The 26,449-nt window shown below is 33.9% G+C and overlaps 1 protein-coding gene across 2 annotated transcripts in view; it reads right to left on the bottom strand.

The window, feature by feature from the left end:
• PSMD14 (proteasome 26S subunit, non-ATPase 14) overlaps positions 1–26,449 on the bottom strand; it is a 101,506-nt gene that overhangs the window by 18,741 nt on the left and 56,316 nt on the right. For both annotated transcript variants that reach the window (XM_003359536.5, XM_013984188.2), the window contains 4 exons: positions 23,747–23,817; positions 22,616–22,766; positions 7,635–7,742; positions 1,346–1,420 (listed from right to left, as the gene is read on the bottom strand). In XM_003359536.5, the coding sequence (XP_003359584.2) occupies positions 1,346–1,420; positions 7,635–7,742; positions 22,616–22,766; positions 23,747–23,817 (405 nt within the window). The remainder of the gene's footprint in view (positions 1–1,345; positions 1,421–7,634; positions 7,743–22,615; positions 22,767–23,746; positions 23,818–26,449) is intronic.

The following is a 26,449-nucleotide window of genomic DNA, read 5'->3' as shown; positions in this document are numbered from 1 at the left end:
GTGTCTTTTCGAGTCATGGTTTTCTCTGGGTAGATGCCCAGGAGTGGGATTGCTGGATCAAATGGTAGTTCTATTTTTAGTTTTCTGAGGAATCTCCATACTGCTTTCCACAGTGGATTTACATTCCCACCAACAGTATAATAGGGTTCCCTTTTCTTCACACCCTCTCCAGCACTTATTGTTTGTAGACTTTTTGATGATGGCCATTCTGGCTGGTGTAAGGTGGTACCTCATAGTGGTTTTGATTTGCATTTTTCTAGTATTAGTGATGTTGAACATCTTTTCATGTGTTTTTTGGTCATCTGTATGTCTTCTTTGGAGAAACATCTGTTTATATCTTCTGCCCATTTTTTGATGGGGTTGTTTGTTTTTCTGGTATGGAGTTGCAAAAAGTGTTTATAAATTTTGCAGATGAATCCCTTGTCAGTTGATTCACTTGCAAAGATTTCCTCCCAGGGTTGTCTTTTCATTTTGTTTAGGGTTTCCTTTGCTGTGCAGAAACATTTAAGTTTGATTAGGCCCCATTTGTTTATTTTTGCTTTTATTGTCAATATCTGATAGGTGGATCTGAGAAGATGTTGCTGTCACTTATGTCGGAGAGTGTTTGGCCTATGTTTTCCTCTAAGAGTTTTATAGTGTCTGGTCTTATATATAGGTCTTTAACCCATTTTGAGTTTATTTTTGTGTATGGTGTTAGGGAGTGTTCTAATTTCATTCTTTTCCATGTGGCTGTCCAGTTTTCCCAGCACCACTTACTGAACAAGCTGTCCTTTCTCCATTGTATATTCTTACCTCCTTTGTCAGAGGTGAGTTGGCTGTAGGTACGTGGGTTTAATTATGGGCTTTCTATCCTGTTCCACTGATTGATATTTCTGTCTTTGTGCCAGTACCATGTGCTTTTGATGATTGTTGCTTTGTAGTATAGTCTGAAGTCCGGAAGCCTGATTCCTCCAGCTCCAAATTACAATCTGATTTATTCCTTCCAAATGTGGAAGGCTATTTATTTAGAAATTTAGTAACAAAGGGCCATTTTATTGGAGAAGAGATATTAATCATAAAAATCAAAGAACTAGAAGAAAGATTTTTATAATTTGTCATAAACCAACTGGAATATTTGTTTCCTATTTCCTCTCCAGCTCTAGCATCTACCAGTAAGGCAAAATGTCTTTTAATACGTCCAATAAAATATTCCTTTATTTCATGCTGCAATTCATTGGGGATAAAAAAATTTTTGAATACATCAGTGAAAGAGGTCAACAATTTAAATTCCAACACACCAGGTAATAGCTTAAACTGTTTGAAATAGATTTTTTCTCCTCTCTATTAGATAGAAATTTAAGCTTACCTTCTGTTCCAGTTCGTTTTTCCGATAGTTAATTGTAATGGAGTAATAATGTCTGTTTAGTCCGTGAATTAATGCCTAGATAGATAATTAGAAAAGGACACATTAATATTTTTTATCTAATAAAATAAATACAACTGTTTGAAACTGATGACATATCCTATAAATAACACCTTTACCATCTTCTAAAAAATGGCTTTTTATCCTAAATAAACATTAATTTTTTTTCTCTCAGATACAAGTTTAGAATTGAGGTTTAGAGGTATGGGGCAAACATTCTTTAAAGCATGATATAGAGCAGCATAAATTCAAAAATTTTAGTAACCTTGCTCAGAGTCAAAATAGGGTTTAACCTTATCATAATGTAACTTACAAATTAATTATAAATAACACATAATTTATTAAATCTGACTTTAGGATATCTAGGGTACTCTTTGTTATCGCAAACCACAGCCTAAAAGTCATAATATCTTACTCCTTCACCCACAACTTTTTTTTTTTTTGGTCTTTTGTCTTTTTAGGGCCATGCCCGTGGCATATGGAGGTTCCCAGGGTAGGGGTCCAATTGGAGCCATAGCTGCCGGCCTACACCACGGCCACAGCAATGCCAGATCTGAGCCATGTCTGTGACCTATACCACAGCTCATGGCAACACCAGTTCCTCAACCTACTGAGCAAGGCTAGGGGTCAAACTTGCAACCTCATGGTTCCTAGTAGGATTCGTTTTGGCTGTGCCACAACGGGAACTCCCTTTCACCCATGACATTAACCTGAAGTTTCCCCTTTTCTCAATTCAGTTCTAATATATTACAAATAAATGTACCTGCACAGGTTTCCAAATGAACAAAATGGAGTTGTTCTTCCCTGGGTCTTTTTAGCTCATGTTCTTATCTAGTGACAAGCAATCTCACTAAGAATTTTTTCCAATGCATTTTTTCACCAAGACAGTCAAATCATAACAAAAATTTAAACTACTGGCATGGCTTCATAAAGAAACAATAACCCAGCTTGTGTTGGAATCTATTCACAACTGCTCAAATATCTAACTTTAGTAATGAAGGTTCAGATGAGATTAAGACTAGTTTCTGGGGACCCCTCTCTCAGACTTCTAAGACATAAAGTACATAAATACACACAGTGCATATTTTCAAGTACAAAACCAAACAGGGCTTTGGGGTTAACTCTCAGGAATCTAAAGATAAAGCTAACTAAGACTTCCCCTGTGGCTCACATCATAACTAGTTGGTGTCATCTGTGCAGTGGCTCTGGTTCTACTGCTCAAATACACAGTTTGGAATTTGAAGGCACTATTTATCTGATTTTCAACTACATTATTTAGATAAAAGCAGTAAAACATAGGCAGCATGAAAGATTAGCAGGAACAATAACAAAACAAATACAAATTTAGATCAAATGATATCCTCCAACTATCTTCCAATTTCACTTACTCACTTGCTTTGTACCCTTAATACTTTCATCTCAAATCATAAGTAAATGGCCATGTGCAGTCCTCCTTCCATAGGAGCCCAAAAGGCATAGACAGCGTCTTTTCATTTAGCTTGGTGAAAAATAATTCTCTCAAATTCACCAATCCAGTTGACATGAATTGCAAGTTGTGGCAGCATATATCAAATACAAGATTCCCCTTACCAAGGGGGACACTAGCATTTTGAAAGGGTCAAATTACAAATTAAATATAACATACTAGCAAATGCCATGGTTTAACAGGCAGATAAAGAAGTTATATAGCCAGGAAATTTTAAAACATCAATACTTAACTTTTAAATTTACATTTAACAAACATATACGATCAATTTAGAAAGTTTTGGGCAGTTCTTCATTAAAGCAGGATATTTTCCTGATGCTCATTCATTAATTATTTGAAATCTGCAACCATTTTCTCATAAAAGCCATATTAAGAAGCATAGTTCTATTCTATAATGTTATATATTGTGGGATAAGTCAGTTTTCAGTGGCTGACCTGGGAAGCTAGCCACTTTTTAAAGCACTGTTTCTAGGATAATACATTTTGGATTTCCTAACAGGACTTAGCTTATTTGCTGCTTAGATATCTTGATCCTTATTTTCTTGGCTTAAAGGCTGCCAACTTTTCAAAGAAGGAAGTTTTGCCTAAATTGGTACTCCGTATCAGTTTAAGATTGCTATTTGTTCTAGATAAAGAATGCTTTGGAGAAGGAACCAGACAAAGTGGAGTTTTGAGAATATGCTGATTATAACTCTCGAGTTATGTACATGTCCTTTAAGGTAATTTTTAGAGTAGAGCTTTATAATTATGTTGGCATGACAAACTCAAAAAAAGTACACAAATCATTACAAGGAAAAAACTTCAAAATCAATCACCGTTTGTATTCTTTATATATATTCCCCATTCTTCTTCTTCTATTTTTTTTTTTGCTTTTTTAGGGCTGCACTCATGGCGTATGGAAGTTCCCAAGCTAGGGGTTGAATCAGAGCTACAGCTGCAGGCCTACACCACAGCCAAAGCAATGTGGGATCTGACCCGCATCTGTGACCTACACCACACTCATGGCAACGCCAGATCCCCAACCCAGTGAGTGAGCCCAGGGATCGAACATGCATCCTCATGGATACTAGTCAGATTCGTCCCCTATGCCACGAGAGGAACTCCCCATTTATTCTTGTGAATCGTTAAGCTTAGTATTAGAAATGTCTTGGGAGAATAGGTGCCTAATCCCAACGAATGTTCAAGATTGGTTAAACCACTAAAGCATAAATAATAGTGATAAGAAAAAAAAAAAATAAACTGAACTGCAGCGATGTATGAGCAAAGGTGGCAGAAACTATGGAAATAAAAACAGAGGCACTTCATGAGAGGCACTCAGCTACCAGGTTGGATGGAATTGCATAGAACCATATTTTCTGTAGAGACTGCTGACGATGGTTTCTAAAATAATATTCTCTAACTTAAACAACTTCCTACCACTTAAATGACTAAACAAATACTTAAAACATAACTAAAAGCCACTAATACCCACCCTAATCATACTTCATTGGCATTGCCCAGACTACAGAGAAAAGGTTAGAAGTTATAACACCATTTGCTCACTGCTGTAGAAAAGCAGGCGTTTTATAAAACACATTGCTCATGAACTATGTATTAACCTATTTATAGGTTCTCGATAGGTTAAAAATGTTTCATGCTCTTAAAAAAAGGCATATTTAGGACGTTTCCTTGTGGCACAGCAGGTTAAGGATCCAGTGTTGCCACAGCTGTGGTGCAGGACCCAACTGTGGCATGGGTTTGATTTACTTAGATCTAAAGATAAATCTGTTTGCTTTAAATTATTTTATACTGATAAAACTGAAAATGTGGTGCTAAATATCATCCATTAAATCATACTTTAAAATGAAGCCTTCTTTATATAAATATAATAACTCTGAAAAGAAACAAAACATGGGCTTTGTTCCCTCTAGGGTGGAGAAGTGGGTAGCAGACAGCCAAAGTAAGAGAGAATTTTTGCTAAATACTTTTTCGTACCTTTTGAATTTTGAGTTGTATACACATACTATCTATGACAAAATGAATTAATTAATTCAACTTCCAAATATGGTACAAAAGAATGAGGCACTCTTGTTATGTACTAGTCCCTACATTAACTCACTGTATAACCTAGGCAAATCACAAACTTTCTGGGCCTCGGTTTCCTCACCTACAAAATGACCACAATGGTTCCTTCCAAAACAACGGTTTTATAACTGTTTAACGACTGCTGAAAAAAATGTTTTTCAATTACTTTAACTGATAGACAATACAGCTGTACTCAGGGCCACACTTAGAGGCTCGCAACTCTAGTACAATGCATTTATGCATCATTATTTACTAAATTTCCATGCAGCTGACAACCAATCTTCATATACACTGTGACCCTCAAGGATCTGAAATATTGTTGAACAGGTTTTCAGTGGAATAGTTTAACATTTTTCGTTACTAATAATTGCTCATTCACAATAATAGTCAATAATAGTCAAATGCTCTAAGTACAAAATAATACAAAGTATCACATATTAATGGAAAAATCTACAGTATAGGCATTAAACTTTTCCCTTTCTACCAGGATTATTAATGGCTTCTCTTATTTAATTCCATAATCCTACTACCCAAAGGTAACCCAATGCTACTATCTTGGTATAAACATGTAGGCGCAATTTATAAAATATATATTTTCAAAGAAGAGAACTTACATATCCCATTTTGTAATCTCTTTCTTAACATATCTGAATTTTCCTCAATATATGAAATAGGAGTCTACAGTATAGTCCTAATATTTTCCCACTACTTTAGTATAATAATAATAATAAAAAAAAAATCAGTGTTAAAAAAGCATTAGTAACCACCCGCATGAATGCTGATGGTACCCGTCAGGTTCCGATTCCACTACTTGTAAGTCAGTTTAGGAACCAGATCCCTCTTAACACAAATTAACTTTCCTCCAAAATAAATGGTATGGCCTTTCTGAAAGGCTTCTGATCCTTGAGGTAAAGATTCTGCTAATACATCTTAAAATTCCATTATGAATACCATCATTCACTTCAAGTTCTTCTGGGTTGCTTCCTGTCTAGCTTGTCTTAGAAAACGAAGAAAGTGTTTTAAGGTACAGCTTTGTTCTGTCACTTTTTGCCTTGATCCCATTTGAGTGTTTTAATGCTGGAATTGTCTTAAAACTGTAAAGCACTCTGATAGGTGTCTTCCTGATGGGGGTTATATAAACTGTGAAATAAATATATTTACAAATTTTAATTGGAAGGCAAAACAAACCAAAATGAAATGAAAAACAATTATGCTGTAGCTGTTATATATACATAGGTCCTTTTAACTTGGGTTTGGAACCTGCTTTATAAGGTCCATATTAAATTATAGCCTATAACATAAAAAATACAAACTGAACTTATGTAGAAAGAAATAGATTTTAATTATTTAATTACACTCAATTTTTAAGGTCAAAAAGCAGTGTTTACATTTAAAAAATGAAATCTGCAACAGGTGGCTGTACTTGCAATTAGTAAAAACTTCTGGCAGAAACATATCATGTAGTAATCACAATGATCTTAGACTGCGAGATGATACTTAACCTCTTGCAAAAAAAAAAAATAATGAAGCAGTATGATGCTATGGGGGTTTATAAGAAAGGTCATTATCACAGGCTAAACAGGTCCAATAATATATTCTCTTGGAACATGCAAGCATGGGCTTGTCTGTACCCAATCAAAAACCCGGGTAGCTTATTTCATACTCATTAATACTCCACAGTTTTCTCCCTGGTAAAAAAAATTTTCGAAAGCAACACACCTCAATCTTTTGAAAAAAAATTCACTCTGATGAAAATTTCAGATGAGTAGCTGCTGAAAAAGTAAAAGCATCTAAAAGTATAAAGTTATCAAAGTGCAACCAGGCCCAACCATGGTTAACTGTCAAAGCCACAACTCCCCAAAGACAATCTTATGACAGAGCAAGTTTTCAGAAGGAGGGTACCAATAGCTACTATAATGTCTCTGTCCTATGTGTTCTATTTAACCAAACATGGTATTTCTCTGCTTTTAATTAATCTTCAGAGAAGCAATTACCTATATAGACACAGGTTGTGGTGTATTTAAAAACACATTTAAAATAATTTTTGCAGACAATAAGGATATGTGTAAAAACAATGAGGCATGTGAATGATACAAAGAAAACATTCATCACTCAGGAGAATATTAAGTGTCTGGATAACCATGATAATGGTGGTTGACATCACTAGAAAGAACAAGATGTAACCTCCAATCAAAAGCAGTATGTTGTCATGTTTTGTATGATTTGTTTTAAAGGTAGGGATTAAGCATAAAAACGTAGAAAAATTTAAGTAGTATTTAGGCACTGCTTCTGGGGACCTCTTAAATCATATAACAATTTACCTTTATTTATTGCTATAAGAAATGTCTATTCAGTGACACCTAACGCACTCCCCTGAAACCCTTATCATTCCTTTACCACAGTGTTAACCATGCAAAGTGTTCTCAAGATAAAGATTTTACCATGCTCCCAAACAGGGTGTCCAAAACTGCATTAGGAAAAGTTTAAAGATATCACTACAAGCTGACTCATATATGAGCAAATTTAACTTTTGCAACACTTCCATAATCTCCTTTTAAAGCACAAGAAAAATTAATTGCAAAACAAATTAAAATGCTAAGTATTGGATCTTAAAATGGCCATTTATAACAGGCTTTTAAAATGTGAAACAGTTTTTAACACGTTATCAAATACAGGCATTACCTGGATAGATGGCTTGTTTAGGTGACCCAGATTTGAGGTTGTTTGTCTTGGTTCATGTCCTAAGACCATCATATTAGCATTGATCAATCTGAAGGCATCAATAACAACCTGTAAAAACAAGGTGTCAGGTCAATTCTTTTTTAAAAAGCAAGTGATGATGCCAAGCAACAGTGGACAAGGCATGATCAACTTGCATCTGTTTCTGGCCTATTTCCAGAAAATCATTTAATTATAATATTAATAAAAAAGAACCTCCTGCTGACGGTGCCATCGGCACACCACCCTCTATCTTGTAATGTAAGGTGACACCAATTATTGCAATTTTCATGAAGCAGTAAAGGAAAATACTAACTTTGTGTCTTTATTATTGAAATACATCATTACTAAACTTATACCAAACAGCCTTCATTGGTGTGCATGTGTCTGTCACCTAAATTTTACCTAATCAAAACGAATGACAGAGAAACTAAAACTGAAAGTGAGCACAAGCTAAGGGACCACATCTAAAGCCCAGCCCTGTCACATCAATTATACTACCACAGTACTTGAAATGACAACAAAATTACAACCACCAAGGCACTTGCTCCACGTATTCTCTTCTAGTCAGATACCTTTTACTTCTTGTGACTATAAAAGACTTTATACCTTGTCGGATGGCCTTAAATGTCCAAGCCACTGTCAAGAATAGGAGGCACAATACAAGAAAACCAAGGTCACCTATGCTTTAAGCCAAGAACATGCTGTAGAATGAAACAGCCCTAAATCCACAGTAAAGTAACAATAGTTATCCTCTTTTTGCTAGGTGTATTCAATATTCCAGTACATAAAAACTTCAAATTCTTACATGACACAAATCCTCTATTAGTTCTTACATATTAAGAGATTTAACAAAAATCACATAATATCTGAATGCTTTTTTCGGTTCATTATTATGGATTTGAAATAACTCAAAGTTTCAGATATTAAGTTTTATGTAAAGAACTGGGGATCTTAAGACAGATGCCTCTTTTAGATAATGTAAATCAATTACCTAGAGAATAAACCTAAGACATTCTTCACATAAAAATACCTTAAAGCAGTACAATATAGTATTTCTAGATTTTCCTTTAAAAGTGCTAAATAAGTGAAATTCATCGATTTCTTAAAAGCTATTGTCAACTAAGACTATTTCTCATTTGTACAATAATTACTGTTTGAGGATACTAAGGGATTAAAAAAATTTATTTTCAAATTAAGCCAACTGGAATCTAATCAAATTCAAAAAATCTGTAGTAAGCATTATTACATATTGTATGCTAAAGAACAAGATTTAAAGAGACAAAGAAAAAGCCCACCCTTTCTAAAAAGCTGCCACAAAGGGTCAACAGTACCAAAGAGTACATACAAACTTAGACCAAAGTACAAGTGACCCAATCTAAGGCCTCTATCTACTCCAGAAGGCACCCCCCCCCACAAAAATCAAATTTGAATTTTGCTTTTATTTCTAACAGTTTGAATTTCCCCAAAGATTCCTCTTGTCTTAAAATAAAACCAAGTATCCCCAGAACATGCATGATTTAATAGTTTGTGAAAACTTTTTTCTTTTTATACAATAACTAATCCACACTTAACTTTCACATTTATGTACAGAGAAATATGGCCTAGGTTTATACCTCTTGCTTATATTTGATATTTTTTCTAATCACATTTTTTATAAAGCAATAATAGTAGGTACTAATACCAAATGTGCTTTAATCAGATATTAACATAAATAATTTCAAATAATTGTTTAAAAACCTAGAAAAATTTCTAACATTACCTACTAAAAAGCACATAAAAATAAGATAAAATGTAGGCTAAGAAAGGGAAAAGAGACCATTTTGACAGATGTATAACTTAAATAAATACAAAATTAAGAACTGCCTCCCTTACCCATAGCAATAATTTTTTAAAAGCAAAGCATCATTTTGGTCCAATTGTTTTCAGAACACTTTGATTCCACCTAAAGATTTCAGTACCATTGTAGGAAAAAAAAAAAACCACTTCTACAAAACTATAAAAATTCCATTATATATCACAAGATGTCTTTTTTATACTGAATGCTTTCAAACTAGAACAGATCAGCTATTTTACATGAAAAAAAATCTCTATAATATTTCTCTGGGAAATTATAAACAGGTGTGAAACTTCATAAAGAGAAAATGAAAATACCAGCTAAACAGCACAATCAGTTAAAACAGTTAGAAATTTAAAATTTTAAATTCCATTTAAAAATAAAGATAAACTCAGGAATTTAATACACTGATCAACTAATAAATGATAGCCGATGTGAAATGACATGCTTAGATTGACAACTTCCGAGTAGCAATATGATAGCCAATAGAAAATGAATACTTTACACCAAGATTAAAGGAATTTGCTGCCATCACTATAGCAACTGTCTTAAGGAAACTAACATGTTCAACAACCTGCAGACCAAAATTAGATTTAGTATGCAATAAAAACATAAATATGGCAATATAGTCTACATTTTAATTTCTGCACAATTTTATAATTGCTTTTTGCGCTGTGAGATTAAGTGGGTTTCTCCTTCAGAGCAACCTATCAAAATAGACTCATTAATGTCCAGTTCACTAATGAGCAATGGGTGAAGAAGGTGTTAATTATGCCACAGTAAGATTCAAGAAAAAGCCCTAGTGAGCACTTGGAGGTGTGTATAAGCTGAAGGCGTTTCTCCATGTTTATGTATTTACAGCATGATGCAATAGAATGACAGCAAAGTGGTCACTCCATGGATAAAAATGGAAATCTTAGATACAATATACTGAACAAAGAACCCCCCAAGGATTAATTAAGGTATGGAAAGGGGGCAAGGGGAAAATCTTTTTTTTTTTTTTTAGCTATATGAAATTTCTAAAGTTTATTTTAAAGTGTATATATACATTAAACCACCTTGGCTTTTGGCTTATAAATCCAAAAAAAAAACAATTTAGAAAAAAACAAAAAACAAAACAAAACCCTCCCCCCAAAACAAAACAAAACATTTGCACAAAAACTACCTCCTTAATATTTAATAACAAAAACTTAAAGCCAAAGTATGAAAAATATTTTCAGGCATATGAAGCTAGACTTTTATAATTCTTTTCCTATGTTGCAGTCCTACACACCACACTGAATCTCTATTCACCAGCCTGACCATTTAATTTTTTCTGGTACAAGTGCCTTGAGACTTTTCAGAGGTCACTGCAACAGTAGACAGCTTATAACAAAACCATTAGCAGTTTGGCTAGCTTAGGGAAACCTCTTACTTTCCTTTTTTGTTTATTATCACTGCATGAATCTGCAGCATATGATAGTTTATAATTTCTCAGGCTTGTTAAATTCATGTTAAAGGTCTGTTTTCTTGTTGAATAAATTTTGTTCATATAATGCTGCCTATTTCATACACTCAGTCTTTAATAGCACCTTTGGTCTATGCGCAACTCACAGATCAAAACAGAGGACTAAAATAGGGGTTGATGATGCTATTTACATGTGTGATTCCTGCTGTCTTCTTGTTAGTAGCTTTAATATAATAGAAGACCTTGTCTGTTTTGTAATTAACACATCTTTACTGGAGAGATATTTGGAAGTGATTGCTGTGAATATACTGGTTAGTAAAATAAACACAATCACACACCACTTTCTGTTATCAGACAAATTTGTGAATTGTACACATTATACTCCAGATCAACAAACTGTGATATAACAGCCAAGTAGAAGACACATATTTATATAACCCTTTATTTTTCTGAAAATATGTATTCACTCTGACCTTGCAAATATAATTAGCTTGTGGGATGTGCAGATTTCAGTACCATGGTTGCTTTACTAATTGCAACTCTTGGAAATAGATACTAAATATTTGGAAGCTGCCAATACAAAATAAAAACTGCATCTTTTTTGTACATCTGTCTTAGCTTATAAAAGCAAAATAGTTTTAAAAACAATACTGTGTTCCATATTTATTCCAAGCACACCCAAGGGTCAAGGACCTATCATTTCATTTTAATAATGAATCTGGTTTAGGGCTCAAAACTGTAATATTTTCAAGTTCAGTTTAATCTATAATTTTTTGGCTTCTTTCATTAGTATAGTACAGTTTATCCAATATGCTATTTATTTTTAAATCGTGTTTTCATATCAACTGACTAAACTATCAAAGACTAGACTTTCATATCAAAGACTAGACTCAATTTCTAACACACCAATCTATAGTTCCCAACTTTTACATTCAAAGGAAGTTATTTTTTAAGTTAAGTTTGAAAAATTAATTTAATAAAAAGGTATTTGAAAGAAAAATACACAAGCACTTCTGGCAGTAAATGCTAACATTCAGAATTCCACTCCCCCTCCCCCTTAAACAGTAGCTGCCTTTGAGCATTCCTAACTGCCCTTATATTGAAGTCAATGACCATGGGAATTGTTTATATATAAAATAAGCTGGGGGAAAAAAGGGCTTGAAAAAAAATTTAGGCCCTCAAAATCAATGTCAAACACCAAGAATAGAAAGAGTTACAATTGAGTTACCAGTTAGGTTACGTATTTAAACATATATAAATTCATCATCATATAAAGTAAGTCTCTAAATGACTGTAAAAATGTTAGGTGTGGAAGGAAAAGCAACACCCCATATCGAATACCCTTTATCACCTAGAAATGACCTGTTATCAACTGCTTAGGTTGTTTCTAGATTCTTTAAAAATTAAGGGTGCATGCGACCTGGGAAGTACTGCTGGGGGGGTTTGTGACCACTTTGTTACTTCTGCTGCCATGCACTGCCAGACATCTATAAGAGAAAAACATCTTATGTCTCTTGTAAGCCCACAGCATAAAAAATTCAAAGAAATCTTACTTTTTATGCCATTTCCAATGAAAAGCACTAAGAACTAAAACTGACTCATGCCAAATGCATATCACTGAATTGCTGTGATTTCTTAGTCTCAACTTTGCAACATGGAAATTATTTATAAAATGTCAATTTTAGCTCTGGAAAAGAAATTCCTATGTGTATGTACATTTTCTTTCTTCATCCTTGGAGAATTGCTTATTGTAGCTAGAGATCTGTAGTAGAACTTCAATATACTGGGAGAAAAGGAGGATAGGGTATAACTAGCATAATGTACTTTTTTTTGACAAGTGAAGACATGCACCAAAATTCAAACAGTAAAACCACAGTTTTGAACATATATGCTTTAATGAAAATAAACTGATCTCTAGAAACCAGTATGGCAAAAGGTTAATTAGACAGTTTTAGATTCATGAAACTTTGTAAAAAGAACACAGTGAAGTCAGTTTGGCAAGAGTTTTTACAGTGTATGCGTATACTCTGTATGGTACGGGTGTTTAAATGCTTAAGATACTCTAGAGTCAGAATTTTGCCTAAGTTAGAATTCTGGTTCTATCACCTGCTAGTTAAGTGACCTAAGACAACTGTTATTTAACTTCCCAATGTCTCCATCTGCTCTTGAATGACATCTCACAGAGTTAGCGATAGATTAAATAAAAAATAATATGTGTGAACCTGCTACTATAGTTACTAGTGTGATCATGGAGTTGCCCAGCTCAGATCTCCTTTCAGTAGAACCTACTGTAAAATGCATAGCTGACTCACAAACCCCAGATGCTACACTTCTGGATCCTCTAGGGGTTCACCAAGGGTCACACTTCCCTTGGGCTACTCCCAGCCAAAGACTGAGCACAGCAGCAGTACTACAACCTAGCCATTCCTGCCAAAAAGGGACTCCTCTAAAGGACAACTGTCTCAAGGACTCTCCAACAAACTGGCTGAAACTTCCTCAGAAATATACTACGGTCTGAAGCTCTTTCTAACCAATCCCACCTTCTCTTTCTCCTGTGTGGCCAGAGCTGTACTGCTATCTGAAGAGTCTACCCTTTATTCGTTACAGGTGTTCCCCCAAATAAACCTCTTGTAAATCTAATCCCTTTTTTACATTTGCTTCTTGAAGCACTCAAACTGACACAGTAAACCAGGCAGAGTACTGCTATTGCAATACAGTGTTAAAGTTAGGAAACAGCTACCCCCCAAATCAAACCATAAACATTATCTATATGCCAATGTATATACACAGACATTTGGTAAATGAAAACATCAACAGGAAATTATGGAGGGACCTTTAAAGACATATTTCCTTAGGAAAATTCCTAAATAAAGAACAAAAAATGGGAGTTCCCATTATGGCTCAGCAGGTTAAGAACCTGACTAGGACCCATAAGGATGCAGGTTCGATCCCTGGCCTCGCTAAGCCGGTTAAGGATCTGGTGTTGCTGCAAACTGTGGCGTAGGTCACAGATATGGCTCAGATCCGGCACTGCTGTGGCTGTGGCATAGGCCTACATCTGCAGCTCCAATTTGACCCCTAGCTTGGGAATTTCCATAATGCCACATGCGCAGCCCTAAAAAGACCAAAAAAAAAAAAAAAAAAAAAAAAAAGAACAAAAAACATAAGTTACACTGAATATTATCATCTTTTTAAAAAAATGACAATATGCCTAGTATCTTGATATTCATATATGATAGGTATTTCTAGAATTATAGATGATGAGTATAAACAATGAACTTAACTGAACTCCTAAGGGACTATTAACAAGCTAAGAGAGACTATCATCTCTGGGTCTTTGGTCTGATACCAACTCAGAGGACCAATTCTACCTGGTAGCTATTCCGTCAACCTATATAAAATGAACAAGCGACTCCTTTCTCATAAACAAATGAAAGCAACACAATTGATGTGTTTATTGACAGTTCCACATAAAGTAAATAAATAAAAGTTTCTAGAGACCAAAGGCTAGGGCTCACCTATGTCAGAAAGGCAGAAGAAAGGGGATAAGGGAAATACATTGGCAAGGTCATTTTTGTAGGACAAATATGTAAAGGTCAATTACAGTGCCATGTAACACTTTGACATTTTCATTAGGCTTACTAATTAAATATTATATAAAATCATATTATATAGAAATATCAACAACAAAGAGGAGAGGAGGTATTAAGATTCTCAATTTATGGAAAGGAAAATGAGGGGCTCAGAGGACTTGAATAAATTAAATGAGATGACAACCAATAAGTGACACCACTATGCTTTGTACAGACAAAGCATGCCAAAGCTAGTACTCCTCATCACCAAGCTATTTGACATAACAGTTATCCTGACACAAAAGCAAGAAAAGACTACTTAAGATTCAGTAACTTCACAGCAAGGTTTGTGTCTGTCTGATTCACCAATGACTATTCAATCCCTGAGCAGAGTACCTGGGACACCTATATGGGGCAGAATAAAAATCTACTGAAACGAAAAGCTCCAAGAAAGCATTTTTGGTTACTGTTTAAGTTACCATTCATGTTTATTTCCCCCGCCCCATTCACTATTTATAAAAAAATCTAATCATTAGCTTTACAAAATATATACTTCCCATTTACTCATCACTGCTCAGTTTTGAATTCATGGAACACTCTTCCAGGCATCTTGAGCTTCAAGCAGTGACTTGTGTTTAACTAAAAATAAAAACTGGGATTTTCTGTCGTAGCTCAGTGGTTAATGAATCCGACTAGGCACCATGAGGTTGCGGGTTCAATCCTTGGCCTTGCTCAGTGGGTTAAGGATCCGCCTTTGCCGTGAGCTGTGGTGTAGGTCACAGACGCGGCTCAGATCTGGCGTTGCCTTGGCTCTGGTGTAGGCCGGCGGCTACAGATCCGATTAGACCCCTAGCCTGAGAACCTCCATATGCCATAGGGAACGGCCCTAGAAAAGGTGGAAAGACAAAATAAATAAACACCTAAATAAATAAAATAAAAACTGCATACAGTTTTTAACAGCTACTTGGAATATAAAAGTGGCAGTGAGCATCTATTGAAACGCTTACTAGCAGTTTAAGAAGAACCACTGATTATTAGACTAATAATCGACTATGACTTAGAAGAAAACTTACCACCGTAATCAACTCTACTCTCTTCAGGAAATTACAGTGATAAGAACACACTAAACCCACCAAAACTAAGTCTGAGGCCCAGAAACATCCTCTCAATTAACAAGGGCTAATGTCAAATCATTTGAATATAATCTTAAACAATTAATATATATGATCTATGAAAAGGCCCCTTATACAAAGTCATAGTTTCCATTTTCTGGTACAACAATGGCCTTAAGGACAGGGAGTTATTCTCCTCTATGTCTCCAATGTATGTCCGGCACTCAGTAGTGATCAATAAATGTCTGTTGAATGAATAACCAGGGATCATTAGACTGGGAAAGAAAAGCATTCAAGGAAGCAAAAGAGTCAATAAATAATATTTTTATAGACAATGGAACACTGTTTTAAAGGTTTTCCCGTATCTTTACAGTTGGATTCAAACTAATTTGAAGTAGACATCTTATTACTCAAATACACAGCAATTATTAAACAACAATATTAGTTCAGAAATTATATTTTAATACAGAAACTCTAAAAGAGCTACACCAAGAACTTTTAGTTTTACACGTGATTTATGCTTCCTAGGTTTTTAAACATAAAATTGCTTTAACATTCCTAGTGACAAATTCCTGATTATAGCAGCTAAATTAAACTATTGAGTCTATCAGGAATAGGGTAGGCACATTAGCACCTAGGATTTCTTAGACATCCTCGCGGATTAAATCTAAGCATATTATAAAAGTTCAAATTGATAATAAGAGTGAAAAACAGGATGCAAACAAAGATAATATAGTAACTAAACTTGTTCCAAGATTTGGATGAGTATGCTCACAGAGCTATATTAGGAATGGAAATAGAATTTTTATGTGTCCTATTTTCTATTTTTCTCTTTCAGTCTGGAAAACCAGGCAAAGGCAAGGTGTGTGTATATACAGTTTGAGATTAGAACTATTCAGCCCTAACTGACCTTTATGAATACCGATCAAAAGACAATCTTATAATATAACAGCTATTCTAAATATCTTCCACTACCTTTAGAAGACAAATGATATGATAAACTTGAGCACTAGCTCTGATTATACAAAGTTCAGATTCATTACGGCTAAGGTCTATGAACAAACTGGCTCAATGACTTTGTCACTCCCACATCTCACTCATTTAATAAAGGACTCTACGACTGCTAACATACACAAATTACTTACTAAGCCCCCAAAAGTAACTGTAGTTTTCCTGTATGCTAAAAGTCAGAACTGGTAATAACTGACCACTGACACATTCATGCTTTGATTTTATTTTATTAACATTTTTGGAAAAAACTCCTTTTTACATCCACAACATCAATTCCAAGATATGGAAACCTTTCTCCTATAAAAGCTCCAGCCCGGTGGGGGAGACAACACATTGATAAATAAAACACAAAATGGTTTTACATGAAATACGTTAATCACTTCAAAGCCCAGAATTTTAAGGTAATGTATTCATTTTCATCAGCATGCCCCATAGAAATACGTTGGAAAATAGTAAGTGCTTAATAAAAAAAAAAAAAAAATCAGCTGAATCAGAAAAGTATTCCTAAATTAGTATGACTATAAGAATATAAAAAGGGAACGTTTTCATTTCTTTTGTAGTTATTACCTTCATCTTCCTAAAGTGAGCAAGTTCAAAATTAATTATAGATTTGTTCTTAACAAAATTTTCAGAAATATTTACATTTTACTTTTAAAAATATGCTAGTTGCTTTTCATTTAAGCATCAATTATTATTATTATTGTTATTATTTTTTTTTTTGTCTTTTTGCCATTTCTTGGGCCACTCCCGCGGCATATGGAGGTTCCCAGGCTAAGGATCCAATCGGAGCTGTAGCCACCGGCCTACAGCAGAGCCACAGCACACAGGATCCAAGCTGTGTCTGCAACCTACACCACAGCTCACGGCAACGCCGGATCCTTAACCCACTGAGCAAGGCCAGGGATCGAACCCGCAACCTCATGGTTTCTAGTCGGATTCGTTAACCACTGCGCCATGACAGAACTCCCAAGCATCAATTATTTTAATCTTTAGAATAATGAAGTAACATTTATCACAGCCTCCTATATGGCATATGCCCTGTAATGATTATATACATGACTTCATAATATTCTTATTACAATGAGATAATTACTAACATCCCTGTTTTACGAATAGGAAAACTGATGCTCAAGATTAGGTAACTTCCTCAAGGTCATGCTCTAATGTAGAGATGAAAGTTGGATGCTAATGCAGGCCTGATCCCAAAGCCTTCGGTCTTCATTACTCTATGCCCTGCCTTTATGATCTATCTTTAATAACAATAAGAAAATGCTAAAACAAAACTATTACTAGAGTAGTTTAAAATCGCCACCATCTTAAAACCTTCTAAAAATTTCCCAGTCAAGAAAAATATTTTCCTTCTCACCCTGAAAAAGATGTAACTTTCTATGTATTCAAAAACAAAAAGACATAACTTTCTATATAAGCGCTTATAATGCTAATTCCCTAATTACTTCCTCCTATATTTGTATTTACCTTTCATAGCCCCATCTTTTTGGTAAAATGCTGACTAAAATAAACAATAATAACAACAAAAACTATTCATTTTACATTCTAATATATCTATGAAATAAGAATGAAAAAAGAGGTGAGTATCACCAGGAGTGGTACTGTTTCTAGCTCTTCCTCCAAGATACAAGCTTCTTTTCTGAGTGATATCTTTCCCACTGAAAGTTCAGTCCAAGCTTCACCTACTTTATGTAGCCTATAATGAGTCTGCCTTCTTCTAATTTCATTTCATTTACTATGTTTGCTATATAAGTACTATCTTACTGTGTAATGACAAATAAGAAGTTCTAAATAAATATCAGTTGAATTATTTGCAGCTAGCACGCAGTTTAACAGTTACAGAAACAAAGCAGGATCAGTATAACACATATTATATTAATATGCAATGTAGGATTATCAGTATATAATTGGCAGAATGTTATCCGGTTCACTAGTGACACTAAATGTGTATGACTTATCTTCTCAAAAAGACCAACACTACTTTTTATTTATTTTATATCTCAAATCATTAATATACAGGCATATCAGATATCCTTAAGAAAATGCCTGATGATGGCTGATCTGAAACTAAATTAAACATCACATTTTTAGAAGCCAGCTGAATATTTCTGATCAAAGTAAATAAAAAAATCTTCAACTAGTATGAAATTTTACTTGAGCTAAAGGGTGTTTAAAGATTTTTTTTAATGTTTTCAAAATAGAGGACACAAAAATTATTTGGAGTTAGCAGGTAACGTTTAAACATTTTACCGACAGGAATCCTGACAAGAAAATTAGTTCTCAAAAGCAGAAAGAATTGTATGCTAGTTTTATGACTTTCCACAAAGTGATTGTTCATTTTGCCCTAAGGAAGGATAGTTATATTACAAGTTGAATTAACTTAATTTGTTACTGGACCAAGTCCAGTTTTAGGCTGAATATGTAGGATAACAAAACATTAAGCAAGAGGCTACCACTAGAGAACTGAATTTTAATAATTTAATATATTTTTTTAACCTAAAGCAGAATCTTAAAAACTATTTCACTGGTAAGTTTAGACTGGAGCTCACTGTTAATATCTATGAGCTTATACTCCATTTAAATTACAAATATTATCACTGATTTTTCACCTACATCATTTTAAAACATTTACAGGATTGTGTAATACACAGAGTGATATACATTCTTTATTTCACAGTGTATTTTAACATACTAAAAATAGTACACATGAACCATTGAAAACTCTTCAGAAAACCTATATCTCTTTCCCTTGACTTTTGCTGAAGCAAATGACATCTCTCTATATAAATTCAGCAAAGATCTTGCAATGACTTTTGGTACTCATTTTCCATTCCTGAGTTATTTTAATTATATTGTTCTTAACTGTCTAATATTAAAGTCAGTAAAAGTTTGAGCTCTGAAACTTTATAGCCCTTGATTTACCTCCTTGTTCTGCTGCTTAACACTTAAAGTATGATTTGGGGTAATCCCTTTGATCCTAATTTTTTGTACTCTTTAATAAATGGAATATTAGAGCCTATTTCCAGAATTAGAGAAGAGAATAAATGAGGCAAGCTGAATTGGTTATCACCACAATACCAGGCATAGAGCCGTAATTCCATAAAGATACAGTCAAGTCACTATAAAAGGAAATCAAACATTATGAATTAATTGAGATTACAAAGAAAGAATCCATGTTTATCTAGTCATTCAAATACAAGAGAGATAATATTGAGACTTACAAAAATGGAAATATAATAATATACAGGAAAGAGGTATTAAAAAAAACAAGGAGGAGTTCCCGTTGTGGCGCAGTGGTTAACGAATCTGACTAGGAACCATGACGTTGTGGGTTCAGTCCCTGCCCTTGCTCAGTGGGTTAAGGATCCGGCGTTGCCGTGAGCTGTGGTGTAGGTTGCAGACGTGGCTGGGATCCCGCGTTGCTGTGGCTCTGGCGTAGGCCGGGGGCTACAGCTCCGATCTGACCCCCAGCCTGGGAACCTCCATATGCCGCGGGGAGCGGCCCAAGAAATAGCAAAAAGACAAAAAACAAAAAAACAAAAAACAAAACAAAACAAAAAAAACAGGGACCCAACTTCAATCACTGGCATATAGATTGTCATTGTTTAACTCTTGATCTAACTATCATCTTAATAAATATTTTGACAGCTTTGGTAAATCATGTGCGGAGAAGGGAGAGGGAGGGAAAGACCTATGTTGTTCTTCATTTTTTATAAGTTTATATTCTTAAGTTTAATTATTTAAGTAGAACATTCTGGCCATGGATTTACTAGCATTTAATTTAATTCACAGTTTGAGGCACTGAGAAAACTATATTATAACCAAACTCACACACCTTATAGATGAAGTAAGAACTGGATCCTTATTTCAGGTGATATAATTGTATGAATCAGTATGTTAGGTACGACAAATGAGACTCATCAATGACAGATGTTTATACTAAATTAAAAAAATTTTTTTTCACAATACATAAAACTAGAGAGTGAAATGTGATTTCATAAAGTAATTTTTGATATATTTTTTAAAAGTACAATTTTACCACATGACAACAAAGTCATATGCTACAAGTATACTTTTTTAACAAAATGCATTCTTTTAGTATCAATTATGATTAATGAGGAATAAACAACGCAAACTCCAATATTATATAATACCTGAACTAAGTGTGTAAACTAAAACTGCCATTTAAAATACTACAAACAAGATAGCTAGCCAAAATACATATTCATTTATTTACATTTTATTTTGAAAATGCTTTCTTTCATTGTATTTAAGTTCATATTTTCCTTTTCAAAGTAGCCACTATCACATGAGTTAAGTATCATAAAAAGTCATACTCCAAGACAGAATTCTAATTAAATTTAAAATAATTCTAATTAATTTAAAATAATTCTAATTAAATTTAAAATTAGGCTTCAATTATTATTGGTAAATACGGTGGTGGGGGAATTTAATCAGATAATTGTTATAGTTCTAAAATTATTTAAATGAGTTATTTACAGTACTTTAATTCATACAACTAGCAAAAGTCAAGAATTTTCAACTCCTTTTTATCTCTATCAGTTAAATAATGATACACTTAATAAAAATTAAAGTGAATAAATTGAAATACAGATATACACAGCAAGCTTCAGAAGTTACCCGTTTGGAATTGCCTAGTATATCAGTTTCTATTATTATTGTTTTATGGCTAGTTTCTGCCTCTGAAAAGCTAAACCATATCTAATAGGATCATGATTTAGAGAAGAGCTCAATTTTTATTCATCATAATAATATAATGTCAAAAACTTTTCAACTTCAAATTCATGACAGATAAAAACTCCATGTTTTAACAGCCATATTTAGTTTGTTTGAGCTGGTGAGCAGATGTAAATGTAATCTTCAATACTATCAAACTCCAGGTCTGATAGATAGCAAGCTAATATTTATTTTAAGTGCTGTAAAAATTATTTGTAAAAACTGCATAAAAAAGGATTCCATAAATGTATTGTGATTTTATTTTAACAATTATTCTATACTACAATGGAAGTACATGCTCAAACAAGACACCTCAGCAGTATTTTAAAGCAGTAACCACCTAGCCAATTTCTGTATGTTCTGTAGTTTTTCTAATCCACTCTCCCTGTGGTTGAGCAAAATCGAATTGCCTCTCACATTTGCAGACAGCTCTGTGAAGGTGATAATAGAGCTGCTCCCTGCTGTCATGAGGCAGGAAATAGGAAAATGGCATATGGGGCTAGAAAGAAAAAAAAAAGAAGAAAAAAAAGAAAAAGAAAGAACGAATGAACAAAAAAAAAAAAAAAAAAAAAAAAGGAAGAAAGAAAAAAAAGAAAGAAAAAAGAACTAAACAAGAACAAAAGATTTCAACAAAGAACAACTATAACCCAATATGCTTTGCAAGTTAATCTCTTTTCAGAGTCATTTACCATATCTAATCACTCAACTGTGTCCTCACTCCAAAAATGTAAACGGTTGATACCAAGTGTTTGGGGCAAGTTTTCATTGTCTAAAATATTTGGAACACACAACTGCAGAACATGTCTTGCACAATGTCTGCAAAACAGAGCTCTTTAACTAAATTCTTTAAATGTTTTGCCAATCCCGAATTCACCATTTTAACATAAAAGGTAGAACAACATTTATTAAAATATTAATAAAATGGGTATTGTAGGCTTTTAGTATAATTAATATTCCTAAAACCATGAAATAAAATTTAAAGATAAACATTTCTGATCAGACTGATTAAAGTAGAAACAAATCTCTAAATAGTTAAATTGCTAATAATAATACCAAGACATTTCTTGACTTGTACAGTTTTTGTTTAGTTGGTTTTTTAAAGTAGACAGGGGTTTTTTGGTGTAATTAAGAATCTTACTTTAAACCAAACAGACTTTTATTCACTGTATCTGTAAAAAGAATGTGGCAGGAGATGCTGATAAAGATAGAATCCACTCTACCTTTCCTTTTACACTCTGAATGGGATCCACAACCACTGCCACAGCTCTCTCTGACAAGGCTTCAAAGCTCTGCTGAGTGTTGATATCCACACCAGAAAGCCAACAACCAAAGCCAGGGTGACTGTGATACCAACCAACAACCATCTCAGGCCTGAAACAAAGAGGGCATTCAGCTGTTCAGAACACAACAAGTAATGCATTTATGATATGAAAAGAAACAACACACTAACAGGGTATAAATTAAGAAGAGATGAAAAACACACAGGTGTGAAAAAGCACCATTAGAAACACTGAAATCATAGACCATATTATCCAGAAAACATGGAAATGAATAAGTGTGACAAAAGAGTGCTATCATTAAGAGATGCACATTAGCAGTGGTAGATAAGGCTTTCAGTTTTTCACCTTGTTACCACACTTTCTCAGAGCCAGTTTTTACCCTTTCAGTATTCAAGTAAATATCTACTCTTTAACTCCTTAGCTCTGGGAGTTGGATTTTACAGGCAGAGTACATTTTTAACAATGGACACCAGGATCCACTGTTGTGAAAGGATTAAATATCAATTAAACCAGCAGTAGAACTAGGAACTCAGTCAAAAACCAATTTGCACTGTTCTGCTCAGCTGCTGAGCCTTTTGCTAACATTAATTTTGAAGTTTTTTCCACAGTAGAAGAATTTGAGCAAGAGAATGACAACTATTGAGAGATTTAATCTGGGGGGAAAAATTTGAAGACTATGTGGATTCTACTTCCCCTGTCTTTAAAACTCATTATGACTACAAATATAATTAACTATTAGAATTTTATTTCACTGCAGCTCTCAAATACATGGAACATAAAAGCTCTTTCATTTATAAGTGACTAGAGAGTAGCTCTATATGCTAAACAGAGGGAAGCTACAGTTTGCTATATAACTGCTGAGAATTTTAACATGAGATAGTTTTCTGACTGGCAAACTTCTGTGATCCTAGAGGAAAGAGATACTAGATAGGTGGTGCAGAGCACTGATGGTGATACTTTAACCATATGCTTTTTTTTCTAGGAGTGATATTCATAAACATCTAAAATCTCGAGATACGATTCTGAAAATATTTCCTCTTATTCCATTATATAATCATTGGAAATACTTACCTTCCTGTCTGCTTCAACATATCTAACATTTTGGCTTGGAACACTGGATCAACTGCTTCTACACTGACACCCTGGTTTAGAGAGAAAGAAAAATGATGAGCTTCTATAACAATGAAAAAAAATTTTATATTACAATGTAATGAACAAAAAGCTAAAAACCTATGCAGGTTTTGGTAACCATATTTGATACCCACTCAAGTCATCTGATTATAAACCATACAGCAATAAAACTTCTAAATTTGCCAAGTACCAAACTGCTAACGCTAATGAGTTAGGATAATTTACAAGACCCTTTAAAAGAGTTTAAGATCATGACTAATGTGTGCGCGCGCGCACACACACACACACACACACACACACACACACACACACAAAGAAATAACCCCGATAGGTAAACCAACTATTTTTTGGTTAGCACTATCTAGGCAAGCATACTTCCTGTCATCCTTTGATAACTGATAAGCACTAGGTCTCAGTACATCTCATCCAAAGTTCTACAACTATTCTACTATAATAAGCAACAGCCTCAAGTTTCTCTCTCTTCCCCCTCACCCCCACCCCCCAGTAAACACATTGAGGAAGGAAAGTAATTTATTAGTTTTCCCAGAGTTGCATTCATTTTCTGAGGGGTGGGGAGGAAGTTCTGTGCTTTAGTTAGGACTACTTGGTAGATTAGACAATTGGAGGGAAATATATACTTTTGATTATTACCTCAAATATGAAAGCATTCACAAAAAATTCCCCACAAGAGACAATCTGTAATCAAGTCTTTTAAATGTTGCATTATTTCACTAGTTCAACCAAAAGAAAATTTTAGGATATGAAGAACTAAAGGCATTCATATCATCTCTCCAGGGAGAGATCACTGCCATTATAGTTCCCTCCAGGCTTTCCTTTAACATCAGGAATTTAAGTCTAATCTATTTAAACAAACCAGTTAACATAAGTACTTCTTCCCACCAAAACAAACAGTATTTTGAATTCTAATTGAGAGTGCATCCTCAAGAACAGGGGTATGCAATCTGCTGCCTACAGGCTAAGATTTTTTTTTTACATTTTAAAGGGTGGTTTAAAAAAAATAAATAAACCAGGAATAGGAGACAGAGACATATGTCTTTACAGAAAAAGTTTGCTAACTCTTAGGCTAGAAGAAAAACTTTCCAATTCTAATACACGGAGTGAACCTAGGGATCAAATATAATATTCTAATATTCCCTAACCCTAACCCTAACTCTATTTTATGTTGTCAAGTAAGCATTTACAAATAAATACATGATATTAAAGCTTAACAACCCTTTTTATAATGAACATCGACTAAGGACGATACATAACAGAAATAACAAAATGCTTTTATTTTAGTATGCTTCATATATTCTGACATAAAAAAATAGATACAAGTAATAATAGTCTAAGATTTAAACCTATATCTTTAGGTAATATGGAGTGTATTTCTCTATGCCCAAATACACAAAATAAATACAATGGATATAAATCCAGGTGGACAAAATCTGCAGGTCTAAATTACTTTACCTCAACAAACTGATCTATTTGGAGAAAAAAACTTGTGTCTTTTTCTGTATTTTGCATTATTTATAAATACACTGTATTCTGCAGCAACTACTCTATTTAAAGTGCTTATCATAGAGTTCCCTGGTGGCCCTGTGGGTTAAAGATCTGGCGATGTCACTGCTCTGGCATGGGTCTGACCCCTGGCCTGGGACCTTCCACATACTGCTGAAGTAGCAAACAAAACAGAACAAGAACAAAAATGTTTATTATATATAGGTATGTATATGTATATATACACATATACACTTCATTATTTTAAAATAGGATTTGTTTTTCTCTAGCATTCACTTTATCAAAGTATACTCACAGTAAAGAGCCTCAAGCAGAGCAAACAGTTTTATGACAATTTCTTTAATCCAGATATTTTACAAGGCTCAATAAGAACAGTGTTGCATATTAGAGAAAAAAATTCATCAAGTAAATATATATTCCTAGGCAAATAGATGAGAAGGGAAGTAGAACAGTTGTTTTTTGGCCATTTAAAAAAAAATCTGAATATACACCTATCTACAAGTCCAACGAATTAAACAAAACAACAAAACAAAACAAAAAACTCCCAGAAAGAACAATGAGCTCTAAAGGAGCAGAGTAGAGGACTTTCAAAATCTACATTCAATACACTTCTTCTATAAGCAAATTACCATACCTAGGCAAAAAGAACTAAAGTTTGTCATGGTGTTTTGGGTTTCTGAAACTTAACATTTTGCATCAGAAAAGCTTAAGAGTCATCTATCACCATATATAGAATATTGTAAGAGCCATATTTCAAAACAATCAGAACAAAACATGAGGATTGGATAATGCACGTGAATTAAAAATCTAATTAAGAGAGTCACTAAAATCATTTGAACCTAGTGTTCAAACTAATCAAACTAATATTCTACTATCTTAACGTAACTAATTTATAAACCCAGAATGTGTTGCTAGTTAAAGCTGAAGGTACAAGGAAAGAGACTGTTAGCATCACTCAGTTTGTGGACCTATAGGGAATTTATGATGCATTTAAAAGATCAATGATTTAATTCACTACAATATAAAATTTCCTATCATTAGTCTTATGATGAATTTTTCCTATCATAAAGAGAAAATTACAATATGATGAGTTATTCTGCATAAGAAAAGAAAAGAAACAAA

Source organism: Sus scrofa, chromosome 15 (assembly GCF_000003025.6).
Source record: "Sus scrofa isolate TJ Tabasco breed Duroc chromosome 15, Sscrofa11.1, whole genome shotgun sequence".
Taxonomy (NCBI): domain Eukaryota; kingdom Metazoa; phylum Chordata; class Mammalia; order Artiodactyla; family Suidae; genus Sus; species Sus scrofa.
The sequence above is the reverse complement of the archived record's forward strand: the minus strand, read 5'-3'. Positions and strand labels throughout refer to the sequence as shown.